The sequence below is a fragment of the Myotis nattereri genome (assembly GCF_964212035.1).
Source record: "Myotis nattereri genome assembly, chromosome: 12".
Classification (NCBI taxonomy): Eukaryota; Metazoa; Chordata; class Mammalia; order Chiroptera; family Vespertilionidae; genus Myotis; species Myotis nattereri.
Genome location: NC_138087.1, coordinates 21,662,740 through 21,686,791, shown reverse-complemented (window position 1 = coordinate 21,686,791; position 24,052 = coordinate 21,662,740). Strand labels below are relative to the sequence as shown.

Below are 24,052 nucleotides of genomic sequence, written 5' to 3'. Positions count from 1 at the left end.
GGGATGTGTACGCTGATTCAGGTTCAGGTGTGAAGTCCGGGTTTGGGGACACATTCCCTGTATGTGTGGGAACCCACAATCGTAGGGCTGGCTGAGAACCGGACTCTGGCGGCTGGGTGCTCTGCTGCCTGCGCTCTGTCATGAGAGCTGGCAGCCAAGGGCATCTCCTCCGTGTCCCTCCTGCGGTCACTCTATAGGGTCACCTGGGAATGATGGAGTAATACGCACTGTGTACTTTCAGGTGGTGGGAGTATTAACAAGGCTCAGTTTCTTGATATTAAATTCAGAAGTCAAATTTAAGATTTTGCTAATATTAGAAAACTATCATTTGGATGAAAGGAAGGGCAACTCTCAATCCTCATAGTCTAAAAATGGGTCTTTTTGCATCTTATCTAGAGCCTCAGTTATGTAGCAATCTGGCTTTGAGGTCACTGGCTTCGATGGATTCCGAGAAAGAAGGGGATAATAATGACTGAGGGAAGCTGCCGGTGGGCCGGCTGCTGGGAAGGTGTGCTGTCGGGCTCCACACACCAGTGCTCAGGAGCCAGACGCCACCTCGCTCTGCCGGGCTCATTCACACAACTGCCCTGGCCTGTTTTCAGAACACTTCGATGCTTTTATATTGGCCAATTGTGACAGAAGAAGATCACTTAGGAAATGTAACATCAAATGACGAAATAAACATTTTAGGAAGTCGTTAGGTATGATGAGCTTGGGTGTTTTTTTTTTTTTAATTTTTGTTAATCCTCATTCAAGGATATTTTTCCACTGATTTTTAGAGAGAGTGGAAGGGAAAGGAAGAGACAGAGAAAGAAACATCGATGAGAGAGAGGCTCTTCCACTGGTTGCCTCCCACATGCACCCCTGCTAGGGCCTGCAACCAAGGTACATGCCCTTGGCCAGAATTAAACCCAGGACCCTTCATTCCAAAGCCAATGCTCTGTCCACTGAGCCAAACCGGCTAGGGCGAGCTTGGATTTTTAAGTTACAAAAAAGTATAATGACCGCACATCTATAAGAAGAGCTGCAAATCAGCACCGGTGCCAGGAGCGGGGAGGCTGCTGGCATCGGGAACAAGCAGACCTGCTTACGAGGCTCCGTGAGGGAGTGGAGTGCGTTTTGCCCTCATCTGCCCTCCCTATAATAGCACCTTCTCTTCTCCAGGCTAATGCCCCCAAATCCTCTCTTGGAATGTTTTTCTTCTTAAACAGGGAGAGCCCGGTGGTGAAAGGCAATGCGCTGTTAGCCTTAAGCAGCCTTGCTGTCGTCGTATCCAAACATGAAGCCAGCCTCTCCTCGGACAGCGAGGGCGCCCAGGAGGTGAGTCGGGGTGATCTGAACCGTGGGCTCCGCTGTGTAACCGCTGGAAAGGGAGATGTCTCTGGAAGCCGGCTCTGAGTTCACGAAGTTAGAGTCTGCCTGGGCCACCAAGTCCTTCCAGCTGACGGGCCTTTACACTGGGAGCTCTGGTGCCCCTAAGACGCTTTTCTTCGCAGCTTTCTGTTCTGCTTCCTCCCTCCCAGTTAAGTGGTCATTTCAATGTGAAGGGAGCAATTTCATGCAACAGGGCTTGTCTCTTTGTGATGACATCAGTGGTAGCCAGTCTTAGGAGGTTAACTAGGCTTACTGAAAGTGAACAATGCTGTCAAAAAAATGATAAATTAGCAGTGTTTACTGACTGAAAAAAACATTATACTTTTGCATTTTAATTGTAGATGTCAATGGCAAAGTGCCTATTCATTTTTGCAAGGCGTTTATTTCTTAATTAAACATGTAGCGAGCTGGTCAGTGTTCATTTCCGACGTACTTTTTCAGATAATTCGTATCTGTCAAAATAAAAAGGCACGGGTGTCTTCTTCCCACAAGCCCTATTATCTAGGAGCCATCAGCATCTGGAGTTAGCCAAGGGGTTAAAAACGGCCTTTGGTGGAGGGGAGCCCGCCATTGAAATCCTAATACCTGTGCTCGCTGGCGCTGTGGTGTGCCGTTGCTGCCGTCCCTTTTCGGGGCCTATTTCACCGTCTATAAGATGGGGATAACGATACCAGTCAGGTAGGATTATTGAAGGATTACATGAATTAATATACAAAAACCACAGTGCCTGGTAGATACTAACCGCTCAGTAATAGTCCTCATTCACATTAGCATAGACTGCATCACTTCTTGCTGCAAAAACAGTTTATTCAGTGTTATTCAGCCTGTGTCTGTCCCCACAGAATGTCTTATGGGCCATCTACACTGTTTTTCAATAAGTGCTCAGAGAGGCTACACAACTTTCCTGAGGTGACACAGCAATTGGCATTACCAGGATTTGAACCCAGGCAGTCTGGCTCCTGAGCCTGTTATTAACTGCTAAGCCAACCTGTACAGTTGTACTGTTTTGTTTTGTTTTCATGGTGGGGTTATTTGGTTGCAAGCAAAGAAAATGGCTCTCATTTAAAAGAGGAACTAGATAAGGAATCTGGAAGCCAATGGGATTGAAGGCAGAGCTGAAAAATCGGGTTTTGGGAAGAACAGTAACCAAGGCAACCTGGGGAGTCCAGGCACAGGTACTGATGAGCCATCACAGGAGAACCCCCACTGGGATGGATAATCTAGTCATTTGCTGCCTTTGCATCACTCACTGAAGAGTTAGAGTCCCCTGGGTCCCCAGCCTTCACTTGGGTAGGGTAGGACAGGTAGCTAGATTGAGCATTTAATCAAGCTTCAAATCATGGAGGAGGGAATTTCCCAAAGGGTGCTATTACCCGTAAACAAGACAGTAGGTGCCGTGTGGCAAAAGCTACCAATGTGTATTACAGGTGAGAGAGGGAAACAGGTCAAGGGGTGATTGTATGAAGGATAAAATGCAAGCGTAATTACTTACTTCATGAAAATTTAACTTTAAACCCAGAATCTTATTTTAATGATGAGTAAGTTGAATTTTTAAAGAGAGGAAATGTTTCATATCCTTTAAAAAGAGCCGTGCAGTTGTACTCGTGATTTACCCGAGCAGTAACGGGGGGGGCGGGGGGGGGGTGGGGGGGGATGTAGCTCAGAGTTTGAATGCCAGGTCCTCTTCTTCTTCTTTATCCGCCCCCCCCCCCCTTTGGTTCTGCACTGTAACACATAACACATAACGCACAAAACATCGAGAGGCCGCACAACCCAGAGGTGGGCTTTGCTTTTGTTCTTGATGACCTTGACTCTGGCTGTTACTCAGTACACACTCAAGACCTCATTATTTGATTGAAGTTGAAGTTTTCAAACTTCATCTAAGTCTGCATAGCACCAATAGCTAAAGAGCTTAAGATTGTAGTCTTATTTGATTCAAGGAATTAATTCCAAGGAGATATTTAACACTGCATTGACCTTTATACTTTACATGACCTGAATATACCATGGGAGTTAATGAATGCTTTTGACATCCAGGGTCATGAATGATTTTTAAAGCCAAGTTCTCTTCTTAATGAGTTGGGTTTTGTTGTTGTTTTGTTTTGGTTTTTTTACAATTCTCTTTCCTTTTCCAAACTGAAAATCAATTATGTTTTTATGACTGATTAGCTAGGAAAATGATGTTTCTTGAACGATAAATATATGGTGGTAGCAGAAATGCTAGTGATGGTGATCAGAATCATGTAAGCTGCTTTATTGCCTCCTCTATGAAATGACAAGTCATAGAATTGAGAAATTTTGAGTTGCTTTCTCTGCACATCTCTCCCTTGAACCTCCACATTATCCTCACTGAACCTGGGAGGGCTCTGGGGCGCCCTTGGATACGCTCTTTTTTGCAGCCCCCATCCTCTCACTTCTGTTAAGTCCTGTGTAAAAGATCAGTATTCCTGGTGGGGCACAGGTGAGCATGTGTGCTTGTCAAATACCTGCTCACCTCCTTCAGTCCTGGCAGGTGCAGTTGACTTTTTGATAACAGCATGCCATTCTTGAATACAGAAGGGGGCTATACCCTGAACCTAGAAATAATGTTATCGTTCCATGTGTTTCTTCATTTGCAGGTTCAACCGAATTTCCTTTCCATGAAAGACTGGGTTTCCATGGTGTTTGACACTCTCCTGGTCATTGTGGATAGCCACTACCAACCCAGAGGACAACTTTTCTGCTCGTTCTATTACGTAAGTCTGAGAAATGGAAAGTGATAGCAAACTCAAGGGATGACTCTTCTCATCTCAGTTATTCACATGAAATCCATGATGTCATGTAATGATTCTTAGATGTACATTAGAATCACGATGGGAATTGTAAATATATATATATATACACACACACACACACACATATATATACACATACATATACATGTATACATATATATGTGTGTGTATGTGTATATATATATGTATAAAGTATATAATATATAGTATATAGTATATAATATATAATATATATAATTTAAACAAGAAACACTGATGTGTAGGCCTTACCTCTGACCTTTGCGCAGGGATAGGCCCTGGTATCAGCACTTTGAAGCATTCTGGGCTATTCGAACGTGTAGGCAGAGGCAAGAGCTCTAGTTATGGTACAATAAACACTGGCCGCAGATGGAGCCCCTGAGTTTCTTGTCACGGTGTTTTGTTTCCTTTTCAGGGTATGTGAGCTTGGGCAGTTCACTTTATCTCTCAGGACCCTTGTTTCCCTGTCTATAAAATGAGGTGATTGAGCAATATTATCAGTAGTGATTGGAGCCCTAGCTTCGTCCCTTATTAATTCTGTTACCGTTGACCTGACACTTAACCCATCATCTTATTTTTCTTATCTGTAAAATGAAGTAAAAACTAATGCTTTGCCAACTTTACAAAAAACAAAAAAAGTGAGGATGGAATTATATAATTTATGGGAAAATATTTTGAAAATTTTGAAATACTTTATAAATACAAAGTCATATTGTTGATCCTAAGCACCTTCTCTTTCTTCATGCTTATATCCCAAGATCTGAAGCAAAATGAAAACACACTGTTTTTGTTTGGGTTCCTTTTCCCCTTTATTGGCGGTAGTGAGTGCTTTATTTCTGTATCTGCGTGGTATTGTTTTGGTTCTGCCTTATCGCTATCCAGCGTTTAGGGAATTACAGTGATCATGGGGCAATCAGCTGAGCGGCAGAGGATTAGAGTTGATTTGAATAAAAATATAGCACGCGTCCTGATCAGTTGCTAAGATCACAAATGTAGCCTGAAACTCCGCTGCCTGAGGTCTCCTCTCTGTGCCTCTGCCCTGCCCTGGGGAGGACCTGGTATGTATTCATCTGGGGCTCAGGGCCTAGAAGTAAAATTTTAACTATACTTGAGGACAAAGCAGGGATAATGCAGGATTACATTGGAAGGTAGATTTTGCTCACAGCAGTACTTTCTTTACGATGATTTGTTTTCTGTCGGATGTGTTCTGGTTTCTTAATGATGGATGAATATTTTCTTAGCTTATGCTGAGGTCTTTGCACTAGCTCCACGGTCCAGATGTTCAGGAGGACACATAGCATGTAGATTTCTAATACTGCTGCGTAGTTCTCACAAACCAATAGCAATAGTCTCCTTACTCGCTAGGTCAGGGTTGCCTCTGACCTTTGTGATTTTGCATTGTTATACTTTTTCAAAGCCCTGTTTCAAAAGTCACTTTTTTTTTTATTTCCAGTGACCTACGGCCTGGGTCATTTTGAGTAGTATTATCTGTACAATAGTGCTATATCAACTAAAAGAACATCTTAGCACATGCTTGATTTTTATCCTTAAAATACTAAAGCTTAGAGAGCGAATGAGTAAAGAATTAAAAACATTTTTTCATGTGCTTGGATGACAAGAGACAACACGGCCTTTAGGATGTGTGTGGAAATTTGAAGTGGGTAATAGGGAGGAGTGGTCAGCAGACTTCCCACTCGAGACATGTTGACAAGTGTGCGTGATGTCTGGTGGAGCCCTCCAGCGTGAGGTCCTGAGAGAAGCTGTTCCTATTCAGCTCCCCGTCATGGTGTTGGGGCTGTTACTCATTTCTTTCCCCGAGATTGCATATAGGGAGGCACATATAGAGCTCTCCATTTCATTTTCAATAGCTGGTTATTGCTTTGTAACCAGAGGCTTTTCGGATTTCAACTTCCTTTTTAATTAAAAGGAATTAGCCCCCTGCAGGAAATAATCCATCTACTGGGAAGGGTTCCCACCAAAGATTTTGGGAGATCTGCCAATAGATCCCTGAGCTAAATTTACACTTGTCCTTCCATGCTAAACTTGAATGGCCCCTCCCCCACCCCTTGCTGGCTCTCCAGGAAGACGCTAGCTTTCTGGACATTTATAACGTGGCTGGGTGGTTTCCCCAAGCTTGGATAGCTTCACTTTGGGTCGTTCACTATATGCACATGTGGGCTTTCAAACTGAAATTGTTGCAGGCTTTCCAGTGAGGGAATTCACACCCTTTAAAAGGAGGCACTTAGAATTTGTTTTGTTTTTTTCCACATTTAAAAGGATGTTATTAGTTGGCAGACTGTTTAGCAGCCAGTTGTTTCAGTGGGAGTGAAAATGTGACCTGTACACAAACACAGCACCTGATGTTTTGAATGACTTGTTTGCTTGGCAGGAGTGGATCCGAGAGAAGCCCGTATTGTTGCAGAGGGCTTTTGTGATCGGTGTGTTTCCTTCATGTTTTAAACAAAAGGCCAACCCCGTTTTCTTTCTTTGGCATGTCCTAGAAATCCTATTCCGGGGAAAACACAGCCAGTGCCATCGCCCGCTCCGCGGCCGCCTCCGCTTTGTCCCTGCTCGTGCCAGTTTTCATTATCTCTTGCAAAGAGAAGGTGGAGGAAATCCTGACCATGCTGACTGCCAGGTTACCTGGGAAACCAAGCGCTGATGAGTCTCAAGCCGTGCAAATCCACATGGGCCTCGCTTTGGGGATGTTTCTCTCGCGCTTGTGTGAGGAGAAACTCAGGTACAGTGGGTTAACACAGCCCTGCGTTTCCTCTTTGTGGTGCCGGTGGAGGATTGCACACACACGCACACGCACATACACACGCACGCGCGCATGCGCGCACACACTGCTGTTTGATCTGAGCAGTACGTGCTTGCTGAACTTTCTGAGACGGGCACCTCAATCATGAGTTCTGCTTTATGAGTGAATTTGTCTTTCTAAATTCCATCACATAGATATTAACGTGTTTTAAGGGTTGCTCTTATTAAAGTAATTGGTTACTGGAACGTCATTTCATGCTTAGATGAAAGCCCTGAATACACCTGTGTAATAGAGGTGAAGAAAAGTCTAATCTATGGTGCTATAAAGAAAAGCTGCCTTTTTCCTGGTTTGTAGCTGAAAATGATTGCTGATCGTTTATTGATATCACTATCACACAGAGGGAGAGGATTGGGGTGTCCCTTGTGCCTGAGGGTGTGGGAATCCTTGAATCGCCTGAGAACTGCATGTACCCAGTGTTAACTGTTGCTTTTACCCTGTGCCCTGGCTACAGTTATATAATCCTTAAAGAGTCTTAATCTGTGCATATTTTACTGTGTAGTTTATTCCGTTTGATTGCTCGGTTTTTGGCCTGCTAGCTTTACCCGTGAATGGAGCTAATAGACGATCAAAGACCCAGGTGGAAAATTCCACCAAATGGGAAAATCTTCCTGTATGTGAATCTAGTTTTGTTGTCCATTTTATTTTACATTTTATAGCCAATCTTAGAATTTTATATATGTGTCTATATAGATTTATTGTAGTGTGGTACAGCATGGATATTTAGATGTTACTGACTTGGAATGTAGCCCCGTTGTCCAGCAGTGGAGGAGAGGGAGAGGCACCCTGTGTGGTGTCGGCTATTGTTAAACTTTCCTGTCTGTCCAAAGGCAAGAAATGGTGCTGATGTGGAGACATTAGATGACATGATGCTATGTTTAGATTCCAGTTTTAAACCAGTGGTTACGTTTCCATTTGTAATTTACAGAGTTTTGTGCAAATGCCAATAAAGGAAACCTTTATGAAAGTTGCCATTGATCTGGGGAAATACCATATTTCAGATAATCATGTTCAGCTCTTGGAAACATCTGTCAGGCCATTGGGAAGAGTTGGCTTAGTCCCTGCGATCATAAACGAAACGTTTCCAGAATACTCATTTTGTCCTCTTCACCCGTGTTCGTCTACGTAGGCCTGGCTCTGGACGTGAACAAAAAGCGGCCCTTTGCGTGTGTTTGACTGTTAACGCGTTTTGTGTGTGTGTGACAGAACACAAAGTATTTTTAAAGAGTTAAAACTTGAAAGTGAGTTTTCCCTCTGTGCTACTGTGCGACCGATGGCAGCCCTTTCACCATCTGCGTTCCTGCTCTTTCTTCAGTATCTTTTCAAGCAACACGCTTTACAGCTAAAAATGAGCCATGGCAGCTTCATTCCAGGCAACTCATTTCATCCTCTCCTGGCCCCGGCTCCCTTTCTCATTAGATTTTGATGAGCCGCTGCTGGTTTTAGGGTTTGACGAGCTTGCGTTCGTGGTTCATTTAATCACACTGCCTGGAGAAACCCACGGTGATTCAGCTAAAGCATCACTCTGGTGCCCAGGCTGCCTCCCGCCCTGTCTGCTCTTACCTGACTTTGCACCTGCAGGAACCCCTAGGGCAGGACCTCAGGAGGCTCTTCCCATGGCCCAGTGCCCTCCGAGTAGCTGCAGATCTTAATGTGGCTTTAATGACCCTGTTTGATAGCATCCTCCTGTTAGCTGGTGTCTTAGTACAGCAGCCAGCTCATGGCTCCCATCTTCCTTATTTCTTGGAGCAGAGGAATCTGAAATATATGCCTTCGGTACTAAAACATATTTTGCTAGATAGTGACATTGTCATCAGATACTGATATTTTTGGAGAAAGTTTCCATTTTTCTGTAATGAAGGCAAATGTTTTGAGGGCTATTGACTGACCAGTCAAGGACATCAAAGAAGTAACCCAAACAGCCCCTCAGGACAAGGCGCTGGTTCCGAGAATGGAAAATCACCTTGTGAAAGAGAATGGTGGCAGTCACTCCATTGTTTTGGTCAAGCTTATGGACAAGTCACCTGAATTTACATTCTGGCCTAGAATCCATTCAGGAAAGCATATTATTTCAAAGCTCGCTTCCGTCATGACTCCCAGAGGATATAGCACTTCAGCATTTGTTTAGCATATTTAAGTATATTTTACTCCAGAGAACAACTATAATAGAACTTACTTAGTTAAAGCCATTAAAAGTGTGTGTGTGTGTGTGTGTGTGTGTGTGTGTTTTCATTGCAAAATCTAATCCTTCACCTCAAGCAAAACCGCTGGCTGCAGTCCTGGTTTGAGGACGTGGGAAGGGCTCTCTGCGCCGGGTTCCCAGCTGCGTTCCCCCAGCAGGCGGAGGCAGCAGCACCAGACCTGACATGTGGGACCCTGATAATCAAGTGTCAGTGATAAAGCCCACGGCTCTGCCTGAAAACACTACCTTTTATGTTTATTTTACTATACAAGCCAATGACAAAATCGCATCAGTTACCGCAGACAGGAAAACAGGGAGCTGGTGTCCCCCCCCCCACCACCACCACCACCTTTTAAAAAAGTGTAACTAAAGGAGTAGAACTTAAAACCTCCACAATGGAGGCATGGAATCAAAAGTAAGTCTTTGCATGAAAGAGATTGGGAACCATTATTGATAATAGGAGCTTAATGGTGTTTTTTTTAAATATTCTGACGACAACCCCTTTAGCACTTAGAAATATCTTTTTTTTTTTTTTTTTTTTTTTTGGAATTCTGGCTTTGGTTTTTATTTTTTAGTGATTTAAATCTGAATGAACAAAATTTGTGACAACATGATGACCTAGGGAATGTTATACTCTAAGTGAAATAAAGACAAATGCCATATGATTTCACGTCTATGTGGAATCTAAAGAAAATGAACAAACAAATAAAGCAGAAAAGGACTCATGGAAGCAGAGAACAAACTGATGGTTACTAGAGGGAGTGTGGGGTGGGGGAATGGATGAAAATGGTGAAGGGACAAAATTCCAGCTATAAATAAATGTGTTTATTTAGACAGGACAGAGAGTACAGTCAATAATATGGTAATAAATGTGTATGGTGATAGGTGGTTACTAGACTTATTGTAGGGATCACATATTAAGGTATATAAATGTAGAATCACTATGGTGTTCATCTGAAACTAATATAATATTCTATGGCATCTATACTTCAATTATAAAAAAAGTTTTAATGAGCTGAGAAAATGCGAAAGTAACTGTTTATTGGCTTGCAAATAATTGTCATGTTCAGAAACCCAATGACTGAATAAATTCTGACTCCGTTTCTCTGTCTACAAAATAAATGTATATGAATCATCAATAGTATTGATTGTTACATTTATGTTTTTTAAAGTAAATGCATGTTCAGTAAAATATTGAGAGCAAAATATTGTAGAGTGAGTATGTTGGACAGTTGAGTGACTTTACTCCTTTTCCCCGTGGCCTTTCCCTAGTGACGTTTCCGGCCACCAGATGAACCTTCTGCTGATGAAGTCCTTGGATGCCCTGGAGAACTGCTGCTTTGACCCCCGCCTTGAACACAAGTATGTCGATCCCATGTCCTCTCTAGCAGGTTCTTAGAGATTGGTTTTTTCTCTGCCATAAACTTTGAATTCTATGGTGAGATATTTCCAGGACCCGATCTTGAATTCCTTTGCAAAAGATTCTTAGTAATCACCAAAGATCTGTACTCAAAGCGTACCTGTTCTGGAAGCAGTGTTTCGGCAGTAGTTCGCCTCGGTACAGAGCAGCACGTGTCCTTGGGCTGTCGTTCAATTGCTAATACCTTAGCTCTGGCTTGTGCATCTCCCATCAAGCATATATTTGGAGGCTTGTGTGCTTGATTTAATCTTTTTAAAGAAACTTTTTTAATTTGGACTAAAAGAATCTGAGACCCATGATTTAGATTCCCCTGTGAAATCCAATGGCTGAGGAATAAAAATGGAAACAAATACAGGTTACACCAGGGTTCCCCACCTCCTCAATGTTTATAGATCCATTTTTGCCCCACAGACCTCATGATTTTTGTCCATGAAACTAATATTTTAAAATGTAATGCATTTTCTCATTGCCATTATGAAAGATAACAAAATGAAGAGGAATAATCAGAAAAGAATGTCTCGAAGACCAGCGTTAAACATACTCATTTAGTGAGACACTTAGTGTTTCCATTAGCCTCGTGACCTGGGGGGGTGAGGGGGGGGAGGAATGTGGTTTCCTTAGGCTCCCTGGAGTATTGACATGTTGAGGACTACATTGTACCTTTTTGTGCGTAAGCATGTCTTACTTAGAACCTCAGGTTTAGATCCTCTGGGGTGTATTATTACTTGGAAACTCAACAGATTATAAGCACTAACCCCCAACTTCTGAATTCATTTACTCTTTGCTATTATGGGCATTTAAATCAGGGTTTGCATTTCTGGCCTTTAGGAACTTATGATCTGAAATTACATTTATACCATCTAGCCTGTTTGTTCCAAGTGACAAAAGAGTAAATGGTAGAAGCAGCTTCACGTATCAAGTATTCATCATGAGTAAACAAAATCAGATGTTCACGTAGTGGGTGGTCATGACAGGCCTTCTTTCAGACACAGGCTAAGGTTGGGTAAGAACCATTGATACCAACCCAGGTTAACGGATGGTACAGAGCCATGGAAAGCTGAGAGTTTTGAGGCTAAGCTGTGTATTAGTGGTGTTGCCTTTTATAATCAAGGAGTAAGCTGGGTTCGCTCTCTTTCTCTCTTTCTCTCTCTCTCTCTCTCTCTCTCTCTCTCTCTCTCTCTCTCTCTCTGTCTCTCTCCCCTCCCTCCCTCCCTCTCTCCCTCCTTCCTTCTTTCTATCTTCCCCCTAAAGGTGTTCATCATAGCTGGGGGAAAATTTTATGATTAAGATGCTCCAAACTTTCAGCCAGTTGAAACTACCAAGAATGACTTTCAAGTATTATATTCATTACTTTCCGGAAAGGTTGTTTGAAAGTAAGGAGGACCATGGTGAGAGCGGAACTGTCCACAGTGTGGCTCTTTACACGTGTAAGAACCAAATATGTCTAAGCATATTTAACTTTAAAATGAACTTTTTATCTTAATAAGATTCTTATTTCTTTACTCTTACTTCTTTCTTGATTCTTACCTTCTTAACTATTTTTTTTAATTTGATTGAGCAACCGCATTTGGGAGAGGAAGGATGGGCCTAGATAGGGGCTGAACCAGCAGAGTCAGGTAGAACAGAAATTTCCTGTTCATTTAGGAAGATCTGGCTTGTCTTCAGGGCCCCAATTAGAAACTCAGGCCCTTCAAGGAACCCTCTCTTTATCCTCTCAAAGCTCCCGTTATTCCTCTCGCTAATGAAGTTTAGTATTTTGTCATGTCTAATGCTTTGTGGGTGGCAGTGCTTAGTATGTTGTTCCCTCTCGGGTTTGAGGTTTAATTGATACTTACTGAGTAGCCACAAATTGTTCGAGGCATTTTCACATCCCTTTCCCATGTAATTAAGCCTTGATTACACCCTAAATGTTGACACCAAAGTAGGAGTCAGCTTCATTTTGGTTTACTGATGAAGAAAGTGAGTCTCAAAGAGGAGCCTGGTTCAAGGTCACACAATGAGTGGCAGAGCTTGGAGAGAAACCCTAGGTTGTCTGACTTCAAAGTCATTTTCTTCTCTTAGATAGTACAACATGGAGAACATTTCAATCGAGAGAAATCTGGAATATTACTCACAACAAAAAAGAATGAAATCTTGCCATTTGCAACAACATGGATCGACCTAGAAGCATTATGCCAAGTGAAATACATCAGACAGAGAGAGAAATATGTGTATGATTTCACTTATCTGTGGAATCTAAAAAACAAAACAAATGAATAAACAAAACAGAAACAGACCCATCAACATACAGAGCTAGCTGATGGTTGCCAAAGGGGAAGGGGAAGAGGATGAGGAAATAAAATAAATATTTTTTAAAATCAGAAAAAAAAAAGAAAGTAGGTTGACCCTTAATGTTCAGTGTTTATTCTTTTTCTCTGACATGCGGGTCTTGCTTGCCATTAAAAAAAAAAAAAAAATGTCTAGTCTCAGGCCTGAATGCCTGGCTCCTGGCATAAAGCATCCCTGTCTAATGAGATTGCAGAAGCCTGGGCAGTCCTCCCTCCAGTGAAATGGTGGGAGCGTTACCAGGAGGTAGTTCATGGATCCGGGAGCGTGCTACCTCAAGTGAGAGAATTCACCCAGAGCGAATTCATCACGCTTCCTGGATTTAATGGACATGTCCCTGCTGGGAGAACCAAGCACCTGGGCTGGGCTGTGTTTGTGGTCCCATCGCTTACATTTTGCTGCCATCTAGTGGTAATCATGGTGCCATTGCAGTGCTCACAGGCCCGGTCATGCTATCCACCTAAGCCTTGGGTAATTACTATTGAGCTTTCACAAATACAATATTTGTATAGCACTTTGTAAAGGGCAAAGTGCTATATGAATGTTAACTGTTATTAGAACTAATTATTAGATGGCCTAGTACTTAATCTGCAGGACAGCCTATGGCAAACTGAGGAATTGAAGATTCACCTCGGTAATTTTAGAAAATACGCAGCCTTATATCTCAGTTGATGTGGCAACACACATATGAGAATTGCATAGCTTTTAAGTCACAAAATTTCTTTTTGGTAGTGATATTTTAATATACTTGGGTAAGACCTTCAAATAAGTAATGTCATAATAGGGCTTATAATTTTAAAACTCAAACTCTCTTTATCATTTGTTAGTATTCTTATTTTAACCCTCACCCAAGGATGTGTTTCCATTGGTTTTTAGAGAGAGAGGAAGGGAGACAGATAAATTTCGATGTGAGAGAGAAACATTGATCGGTTGCCACCCATACATGCATGACCAGGATTGAACCTGCAGCCTCTGTATGTGCCCTGACCGGAAATCAAACCACAACCTTCTGGTGTCGGGGACAACTCTCCGACCAGCCAAGCACCTGGCCAGGGCTGTCAGTATTCTCATACAAGACTCATGGCAATTCCAAAACCTCAGTTTTATACCTAATACTAGTACAGCTTGTTTTTATTTCATCTGTCTGATTTGGGGGTGTGTTGTTGTTTGTTAATCCTCACCTGAGGATATTTTCTTCCAGAAAGTGGAAGAGAAGGAGGGAGGGGGAGAGAGGGAGAGAGAAAAACACCGCTGTGAGAGCTACACATCAAGTAAGTGCCCCCGACCAGGAATTGAACCCAAGACCCTTCGGTCAGGCCAACACTCTAACCACTGAGCACACGGGCCAGGGCATCTGTCTGAGACACCAACACTTAACTCCTTTCTGTTTTCAGTCATCAGAAAGATGTGAAAGCCACCTCTGCCCATTGTTCTCGGTTTAGAGCTGGCAGACTTCTCAAAGGGAAGCTAGGGGGAGATCAAGTGTAGGTAGAAATGCTGAACTAAGCACTTGGTGAATCTTAATGCACCAAGGACAAAAAATAAACACATTAAAATATAGAATCTTAATTCACCAAGGACAAAAAATAAACACATTGAAATATAGAATCTTAATTCACCAAGGACAAAAAAAATGCATTGAAATACAGAAGATTTGGAAATCAGAAGGAAACATCAGGAATAAAGGTTTAGAACTACCTTCCTGGTGCATGCTGGAAAAGTGAGAAGAAGCAGAAGGAAACAATTTAGCAGGTCAGTGGGTGCCCACACTCTACGTATTTACATTGGCACGTGTATACATAGGTGGGTTATGTATTCCTGTGTTACAACAGTTAAATAATTACCACTGGAGCAATGAATAGAATCGTTCATGCGTGGTAACCTTGCCTAAGACTAATTATGCTGTGATAATATTTAGGTAAATGTGAACTGAAAGCGGGGTCTCTTTCTTCTGAGCCTTTGTGCCCATATGCCTGGGGATGGTAAAGGAGGAGCCTCCATCCAGGGGAGAAGGATTTTTCTGCTCCCAAAATAGCCCCAAAAGCAAGATTTGGGTAACTACCTATTTACTGAAAAGGATGAACCCCAGTACTCAAGTGAGCTTTGGGAAGAACCCTTTTTCCACGTGAACCTGATGCCCCTTTTTCTTAAATTGGTCTGGCAGGAAGTAGAAATCAAGTTTTCTTGCTTGAATCTTGGATGGTGTACTCCGTGGATTTTACAGCTCATAAATGTTGCCTCCCACTGAACAAAGGAACCAAGGCTTGGTTTTCTTTTGCTCTTTTCCTTTGGGTCGCTCTTCTCCACTTCACACGCCCTGAAACTCCGCATTTGCTCCCTTCCTCGTGTTCAGTGGGTCTGAGTTGGATGCCTGTCCCCACCCAGCTGTGTGCTGGGTGCACAGACATGGTGGTGAGGAAAAACCAGAAAAGGCGCCCACCCGCATGGCATGGAGCGTGCAGGCTGGAGAATGCGGTGCATGGTAATTAAACAGTCCCCCAAATAATCCTCACTGTGATGAGGATTTATAATTAAAATGGTCTGAAGTAAATTAGTACAGGGTGCGATGGGAGAATAGGAAAGAGCTTCCCTGCTGGGCCAGCGAAGGTGTCCCTGAGGAAGTCACATTTGAAATCTTAAGCAGAAGTAGCAATTACATAGCCAAAGAGGGAATAAAAGTCAGAATTTCCAAAGTGTTAATCACATTGTGTCTAGCTATATCTTTGGGATAATCCTATCCAAATTGTATATGCATCCGTATAGAAAGATAGCCAGGCCCAGCCGGTGTGGCTCTAGTGGCTGAGCGTCGACCTATGAACCAGAAGGTCACGGTTCGATCCCCAGTCAGGGCACATGCCCGGGTTGCGGGTTCGATACACAGTGCGGGGTGTGCAGGAAGCAGCTGATCAGTGATTCTCATCATTGGTGTTTCTATCTCTCTCTCTCCCTCTCCCTTTCTGAAATCAATAAAAAAAATTTTTAAAAAGAGAGATAGCCAGAAAAACTTCCCTTAGATTCTGAGAAGAGACGTGAATCCGTACTGATGGGAGCAGCCCCTCCTTCGGAAGCCTGCTCTGTCCCGACAGCAGGCGGCTCGGGCTCCGTGCCGAGGTGGCGGGTTGGAAGTGCTTGATGCTGTTAACTTCATGTTAGCATGTTTGCTGCACCGGCATCTCCGCCTGGCTCATGATGGGTGACCCTGCAGTCGCTTCTTCACAAAGGACTTTCTAACGCCAGGCTGTTAGGCAGTGGAACCTAGAAACACCCACTTGAGCCATGTTGCCTTCATGGCATCGTGCAGGGCACCAAGAGGTGCTGGGGGAAATAACTAGCACGTTCATGAAAGGATGCGAAGGTCCTTGAGGCCAGCCAGGGAGAGAGACGCCAGGTACGAGCCAAATGACACAGGCGCGGAAATGGGTGGTTGGAGAAGTGCCCTGGAGCCTGCCACCCCAGCAGCCGCCCTGGGGAGAGGCGAGCCAGACCCGAGCCAGGGCAGTTGCTGGAAAACTCAGCCTCCCCTCAATTTGAAAAACAGCAACAAAGACAAAACCTTTTCGTACAAAGTAAGAAATGACCTCACAGCTGCATTCTCTTATCATACTAGCGAGACGTTCTGGGAAAAGGATTTGTTTCTTTAAATGGGTGTGTATTCTTTCAGGAGGACTCTGGCACAAAAAGCCCAGGGTCCCGATTGAATTGTCACTCGGGGTAACTTTTGACAAGCCTGTCCTCTGTCCCTTTTCTCCCCTGACCCGGTGGTACCCCGAGAGATCAGCGGGGAGGAGAGGATTGAGGTCATTGTGCACAGGCGAATACAGTTCCTCCGAGAAAGAAATTCCACTTGCTGAAGTTGACTAGGAAACACGAAGCACGAAGCAGGACCTGGGAACCAGGCCTGGCACTGCTCCGTCCTGCTGTTAGTGAGACCTCCTCGGCTCAAATCCTTACATGTCGTCTTTTCTCTCCTTATGCGGTTCATCACAGCGCACGCAACGTGAGGGTGGGGTGGGGGTACCACAGCTCTTCTCAGTGCAGCGATAGGGCTGGCTTGACTGCTGTTTATGCCTCCTCCTCCCCTCGTCATGGAATGTTGAGTCCAGCTGTTTCGTGATTTTACTTGTCTGTTTTTCTCCAGTGGGTACACAGCACTAGCATGGGCCACCAAACACCTGTTTTGTGGTAAAGGTTGCCCTTTTTTTAAAATTTTGTTTTATCGCTTAAAATATTACAAAGAGTAGTACATATGTCTCCTCCCCCCCCCCTTGACATTCCCCCGGCCTCCCCTACCCCCCAGTGTCTTCTGTCCATTGGTTATGCTTATATGCATGCATACAAGTCCTTAGGTTGATCTCTTACCCTCCCCGCAACCCTCCCCGGCCTTCCCGCTGTAATTTCACCGTCTGTTCGATGCTGCTCTGCCTCTGTATCTATTTCTGTTCATTAGCTTATAATGGTCTTTATTATCCATAAATGAGTGAGATCATGTGGTATTTTTCTTTCATTGACTGGCTTATTTCACTTAGCATAATGCTCTTCAGTTTCATCCATGCTGTTGCAAATGGTAAGAATTCCTTCTTTTTTACCGCAGCATAGTATTCCATTTTGTAGATGTACCACAGTTTTCTAATCCATTCATCTGCTGATGGGCACTTAGGCTGTTTCCAAATCTTCACTATGGTGAATTGTGCTGCTATGAACATAGGGGTGCATATATCTTTTCTGATTGGTGTTTCTGGTTTCTTGGGCTATATTCCTAGAAGTGGGATCACTGGGTCAAATGGGAGTTCCATTTTTAACTTTTTGAGGAAACTCCATACTGTTCTCCACAGCGGCTGCACCAGTCTGCATTCCCACCAGCAGTGCACAAGTGTTCCTTTTTTCTCTGCATCCTCTCCAGCACTTGTCGTTTGTTGATTTGTTGATGATAGCCATTCTGACAGGTGTGAGATGGTACCTCATTGTTGTTTTGTAAAGGTTGCCTTTTGAGGAGGGAGGGTGTGTACTTGTGGTGTTTTGTGGGACAGGCTTACAGAGCAGGCAGCAGAATTCGAATCCAGCCCTCTCACCCCAACCAGTGGAGCACTGGAAACTCCTGGGAAAGGGGAAGCGCGGACGTCTGTGCTTTTTAACGCCTCGTCTTTTTGGCCTCCAAGCACGGGCTGTATCCTGGGAGTTGGCCTGGTTCTGTCCCTCATGAGCCACAGCAGCCAAACGGAGTCGCGCGTCCACGTGGCCGCGTCGCTGCGGAAGCTGTCGGCGTACCTCGATGACAGCGGGAGCCAGAGCAGGACCTTCCAGGAGGTACGAGGCGTGGTCCCGGTTTCCTTCCCTTTCCCGGCTTTTGCTTCATGTTGCTGCTTATTTTCTGCTTCTCACATTTTGGTGACCCTGGAATTAAATTCTTCCTCACCCTCAAGTGGGATAAGGAGAAAATCTGAGTGGCAAGCCACCTATAATAGATCATAAGGGTTTCAAATTGTGCAGCTGTTTAAATCAACTTCAACTTAAATGTGGCAAGTAAGATAAGAGCCTGGACTGAATACAGACTCCCGAGTCAGCAGCACGAGCAGGCACTTTCTAAGAAGCGCCGTGGTTTCTGGAGGGGGGTTAAATGGAGAGAGGTAGAATTAGGCCCAAGCCCATGTCACTTTAAAAAAAAAAAACGGCCAGGAAATAGCTTAAGAAACTGCAGATCGAAAAGGCGTTTGCTTTTTGAAATGGCAGCCAGCATGAGAATCACTGAAGAGGTTCCCGTCACCACATTAAATGAAGAGCTTTTTCTGTTGTGGTGCAGACACATGCAGACTTGCAGGTCATGTGAGCGGCCTGTGAGTGTCGGCCTCGCGTGTGGGAGTCTGTCCTGCGCAGGTGAGGCCGGCCCCGTGCTCCGAGCCCGAAGGAGCCGGAGGTGACCTCTCGGCCCGGCCAGACTCTCCCTCCCGTTGGAGCAGGAGCTATTGAGGAGCATAAAGGCCCTGTGTCCCTGCGCGGCCCTTCCTCTCAGGCCGTGGGGCTGGTTGAGTCGGTGGATTTCTGAGGCACAGAGGGCTGACGTTTTGTTCTAAGGCAGCGGTTCTCAACCTGTGGGTCGCGACCCCTTTGGCGGTCAAACGACCCTTTCACAGGGGCCGCCTAAGACCATCCTGCATATCAGATATTTCCATGACGATTCATAACAGTAGCAGCATGACAGTGATGAAGTAGCAACGAAAATAATTTTATGGTTGGGTCACAACATGAGGAACTGTATTTAAAGGGCCAGAAGGTTGAGAACCACTGTCTAAGACAGTGATGGCGAACCTATGACACGCGTGTCAGAGGTGACACGTGAACTCATTTTTTTGGTTGATTTTTCTTTGTTAAATGGCATTTAAATATATAAAATAAATATCAAAAATATAAGTCTTTGTTTTACTATGGTTGCAAATATCAAAAAATTTCTATATGTGACACGGCACCAGAGTTAAGTTAGGGTTTTTCAAAATGCTGACAGGCCGAGCTCAAAAAGTTCGCCATCACTGGTCTAAGACATGCCCCCATTGCCACTTTCAAAGCAGAGCATGATTCAAAAGGACATATTTTTTTAAGCAAAAGGAGAAAAGAAAATTTTGCCGCCAAGGAGCACTTTGGCTAACAAATGAGAGCAAGGTTTTCCTAACAGGCATTTGACCACTTGATGTTTTGATGTGTGAGGCCTTGGACACATGTTTTGTTTTTTTTCTCCCCTCTCATGTTTTATTATTCAATTTCTACCTTAGAAACCACTTATTCTTTTCCGGCTGAATAAACCAGGGTTGGGAGATACACATTTCCACTTTGGTTTGAGTATCTTTGTAAGGGAGGGTTTCCTCATGAAAATGCAAGATAACAGGGAGGGGGTGATTAACTATGATTTGCAAAAATTGAGGCTCAAATGGGTTGTTTGACTTGCCTGGCGTTACTTAGCCAATAAATGATCAATTTGGAATATACACCTGAGTATTCCGTCTCTACTCCCAGCATTTTTATTTGTAATCTGTTCATGTATTCATTTACTCATTATGTTATCCTACAGTGCTAGGAAGTAGGGAATATTATCTCTATTTTACACAATTTATCTGACTCTAAAGCCCTCAGTTGTCCATTCTGCTCCACTTCTGCTACTGGGGAATCTTAACGTAGCCTCATCTCTATCCCTCCGCTGCTTGGCCTTGGATCAGACCTGTGGCAATTAGTAACGTCCATTGTGATGAAGACCGGCTTCTACCACCTATAGATGGTGTGTCCTGAATTGGTGAGGGAGCCTTTTGGTTTTGAATCGCGCTCCTGTCACTTGCTAGCTCTGTGTAGTTGAGCCTCAACGTCCTTATCTATAGAGTAGGAATAATGACGCCCACCTCATAACATCGTTAGGAAATAGAAGTGAGGCAGCGAAGCAGTGCCCGTCTGTGGGAGGCGTACTTAAATCCATTCCTTCCTGGGGAGAAGTTTGACCGAATATTTGTGTCAATTAACCCTGTTCTTTTCTTTTCCCTTGTGAAGAAACATTGTCCTGCTGTCTCTTCTCCCAGGTCCTGGCCTACACCCTCAGCTGCGTGTGCACAGCGGCGTTCAGTGCCGGCATCATCGAGGCTGCGGAGGCCGAGGACACGATGAGCAAGCTCCGCCTGTTGGCAGAGAGCAACCAGCAGGTGGGAAGGCGCCCGGTTCCCTCCCTCTGTGGGTCCCAGGCTGCTGCTTGGCCCTGATCTTGACTTCCTCTGATTAGAGGATAGTGGGATGTTTTTCATGCCCAGAACTGAGGAGCTTCTAACTATTCTCCCGTCTCACAGCTACAGCCAACAACCACAGGGGCCTTTCTCTCTCATTCCTTATGTCCTCCGGTAGACTTTTTTTTTTTTTAATTGGTTGGAGAGAGTACTTAGCCTTTTCAAAATGAATACATAGAGGGCTCTGATAAGGTCAAACCTTAGCAAATACAAGGCAAAGAATATAGACTAAATAGGTATAGGAAAGATTAAATGCCTGTAAATTAAATTAAATACCCTTAAATGTTTCCTCTAAAATATTATTCAGCCTTAAAAAGGAAGGAAATACTATGCTACAACAGGGATGAATCTTGAGGACCTCATGCTAAGTGAAATACGCAACCACAAAAAGACACATGCTGTATGATTCTACTTATATGAGGCACCTAGAGTCGTCACATTCATAGAAATAGAAGATAGAATGGTGGTCGCCAGGGGGAGGGGGAGAGGGAGTTCTTGTTTAATGGGTATAGAGTTTCAGTTTTGCAAAATAAAAAGAGTTCTGGAGATGGATGGTAGTGATTGGTTATACAATAATGTGAGGGTACTTAATACCACCGAATTGCATAGTTAAAAATGACTAAGATGGTAAATTTTATGTTATATGTATTTTACCACAACTTTAAGAATTGAAGGGGAAAAAAGCTCTGTCTGATTACACATGCTTTAGAATCTTCTCATTGCTGGTGGTAGTGTTTTTTTGTTTTTTAAGGTTTCTCTCAAGTCTCAATATTGGCCATAGTGGGTTATTTCAGGATTCACTGGTTTTAAATGTATATTGTTTGGTATTGTTACTACTTTATGATTATTTGCCTGCTCATGTTCAGTAGGGTTTGCAACATCAAAATGTAGACGTTTACATACGCAGTGCTCATTATGAGACATTTTCTCCTCTTGTTTGGGAGTTGACAGCTTGTGCGATCTACTTGGGTATTTTCACTCGAACCCCTTCTGAAATGTGGATCATTTGAGCCACGTTGCTCAATAGTGCGGTATTATTTCCCTCAAATAAACCACTCACTGCAGCTGACTCCCTTGCAATTAGACTAGCTTCTGTTGCAAACCAAAGTCTAGATTTTTTAAATCTGCCGCTCCCTGATTTTCAGATGCCTAAAGAACTTGGGCGGGGGGGGGCCAGGAAGTGCTTGTGCTGCAATATGTAAACATTCTTCCCTTTCCTTACCCCTTGTTTCTGTTTGTTTGTAACAGACTTCAGGTTTTGCCTTGGCGTTAGGCAACATAGTTCATGGTTTGTCTTTGTGTGGACATGGAAAAGCCGAAGACTTGGGCAGCAAGCTGCTCCCTGCCTGGATCAGGATTGTCCTAGCAGAGGTAGAGGTCGCCGCCTGCATGGTATTTTAGTTTTGTATAAAAGAAAAGGGCTAGTTAATTGGACCATTTGTAGATAACTGCTCAGGTATATCGCTTAACAATAGAAGAATGGGTGATTTCAAATGAAAGGGAAACGTGTGCTTTCAACCCTTATACATGATACATCCTGTCAACTATGATAGTTTTTTTAAAACTGGTTATTTGGCCAATGTTTTAATTTTAAACAACATTGTGGTTTTTAAAAAATAAAAAAACAACAAGAAGCCACTTATGTTCTAACACCTTCAGCCTGTAGCTTTATTCAAGTCTGAGGCCATTTTTGGTTCAGTGATACAGGTTATGTTGACCCTACCCATTTTGACCATTAATTTCTCTATGATATAATAAGTTTTCTAGAATTCAAACCCAAGGACTGTTTCCCTCATGACATATTCTTTGTTTTCAGGGCTCTCCCACAATGCTTTGCTTGGCAGCTCTCCATGGTATGGTGGCCTTGGTAGGCTCGGAAGGGGATGTAATGCAGGTAAAAAGAAAGAAAGAAATCTGAATGTGTACCTAGCCACAGCAAGAGCAGAACACCTAGCATCTCAGTATGCTGAGGACAGAAGAGTATATGCTTATCGTAATGGTGACACTGGGCTTTGCAGTGACTTTAATGTATGGAAAATTGTGCTTTAAAAAAAAGGGGGGGGTTATTGATGAGAGAGAGAGAGAGAGAGAGAGAGAGAGAGAGAGAGAGAGAGAGAGAGAGAGAAAGGGAAAGGGAGACAGAGAGAAACATCATTCGGCTGCCGCCTGCACCCCCTACTGGGGATCGAGCTCAAAACCCGGGCATGTGCCCCAACTGGGAATTGAACTGGTGACCTCTTGGTGCTTGTTGGGAGGCCACTCAGCTAACTTAGCAGCCAGGGCAGAAGATTGTTCTTTGCTGAGAATTCTTTGTATAGAGATTTTTTTTCCCTTTTATTTGATTTGTAGGAATTAAACCTAGTCAACTTAATGTATTTGCTACAAAGTTCCCTGCCTGAGAAAAGTTAATGAATCATAAGAAATTACAGAAATCATTTATAAGAAACTCCATTGTACATCTGTAATGTTTAAGTTAGTATCTAAGTACGTTTTTGTTTTTTGTTTTTTTCACTCTACAATGTTTTCCAGCGCTGCGGCGTGGCTCAGGGGTTGAGCATTGACCAGAAGGTCACAGTTCCGTTCCCAGTCAGGGCACATGCCCTGGTTGTGGGCTCGATCCCTGGTGTGGGGCGTGCAGGAGGCAGCTGTTCAATGATTCTCTCTCATCATTGATGTTTCTATCCCTCTCCCTCTCCCTTCCTCTCTGAAATCAATAAAAATATTTCTTAAAAAATGATAAAATGTTTTCCATAGTGGACACATAGATGCATAAGTTTGTAAGTAATTCCAAGGACCTCCTTTGTTTATACAGTTCAGGAGTATTAGGTGGCTGCTGCGTGCCACGCTGAACGGATGATAGGGAATCAGTGATCAATAAAGCCTGGCCCCTGCTCTCCAGGACTCACTGTGGAGTCCCACTTTGAAAGACAAGGACATAGTGATAAATGACTGCGGAGTGTAGAAGATGGTCGCTCATCACTGGGAATGTCATACTTTTTCGGGGATGTTGGAGTGGATTTTTTTTCTTTCAGCTGAAGTCAGAAGCCATCCAGACCTCTCAGTTTCAAGCCAGACTCAATGAAGTCATTCGAGCCTTAACACAGGTGAGAGGAGGAAGGTAAAGCCCTTCAGTGGGAACACGGATGTCCCCCTTTTGTCTTTTTTCTCTTTCATGATACAAACTGTTTTACTTAGAAAATGAGGAAAGCTGTTTACTGATGGTGAGTTTCAGGGCATTTGAAAATGGTTTGTGGCCCTGCATTTGCTGACATACGTGCACTCTTCTGGAAAAAAAAGAAAGCTGGCGTTTTGAGTTAAGTTGGCATTAGTTTCCCATAAAAATCAAAACCTGACCCTGCGAGGAGAAGGGAACGGTGATCAGAGGGCAGG

General features: G+C 43.6%; 1 protein-coding gene across 2 annotated transcripts in view; it reads left to right on the top strand.

Annotated features, from left to right (window-relative positions):
- Positions 1–24,052, top strand: part of FOCAD (focadhesin) — a 287,833-nt gene that overhangs the window by 225,862 nt on the left and 37,919 nt on the right. The window contains exons 25-33 of one of the 2 annotated variants that reach the window (XM_081103496.1): positions 1,212–1,320; positions 3,993–4,109; positions 6,668–6,906; positions 10,439–10,528; positions 18,068–18,215; positions 20,465–20,584; positions 21,911–22,033; positions 22,479–22,556; positions 23,695–23,766. In XM_081103496.1, coding sequence (XP_080959622.1) covers positions 1,212–1,320; positions 3,993–4,109; positions 6,668–6,906; positions 10,439–10,528; positions 18,068–18,215; positions 20,465–20,584; positions 21,911–22,033; positions 22,479–22,556; positions 23,695–23,766 — 1,096 coding nt within the window. Of the gene's footprint in view, positions 1–1,211; positions 1,321–3,992; positions 4,110–6,667; positions 6,907–10,438; positions 10,529–12,647; positions 14,493–18,067; positions 18,216–20,464; positions 20,585–21,910; positions 22,034–22,478; positions 22,557–23,694; positions 23,767–24,052 lie in introns of those variants that run through there. The other variant, XM_081103497.1, reaches the window with a different exon arrangement.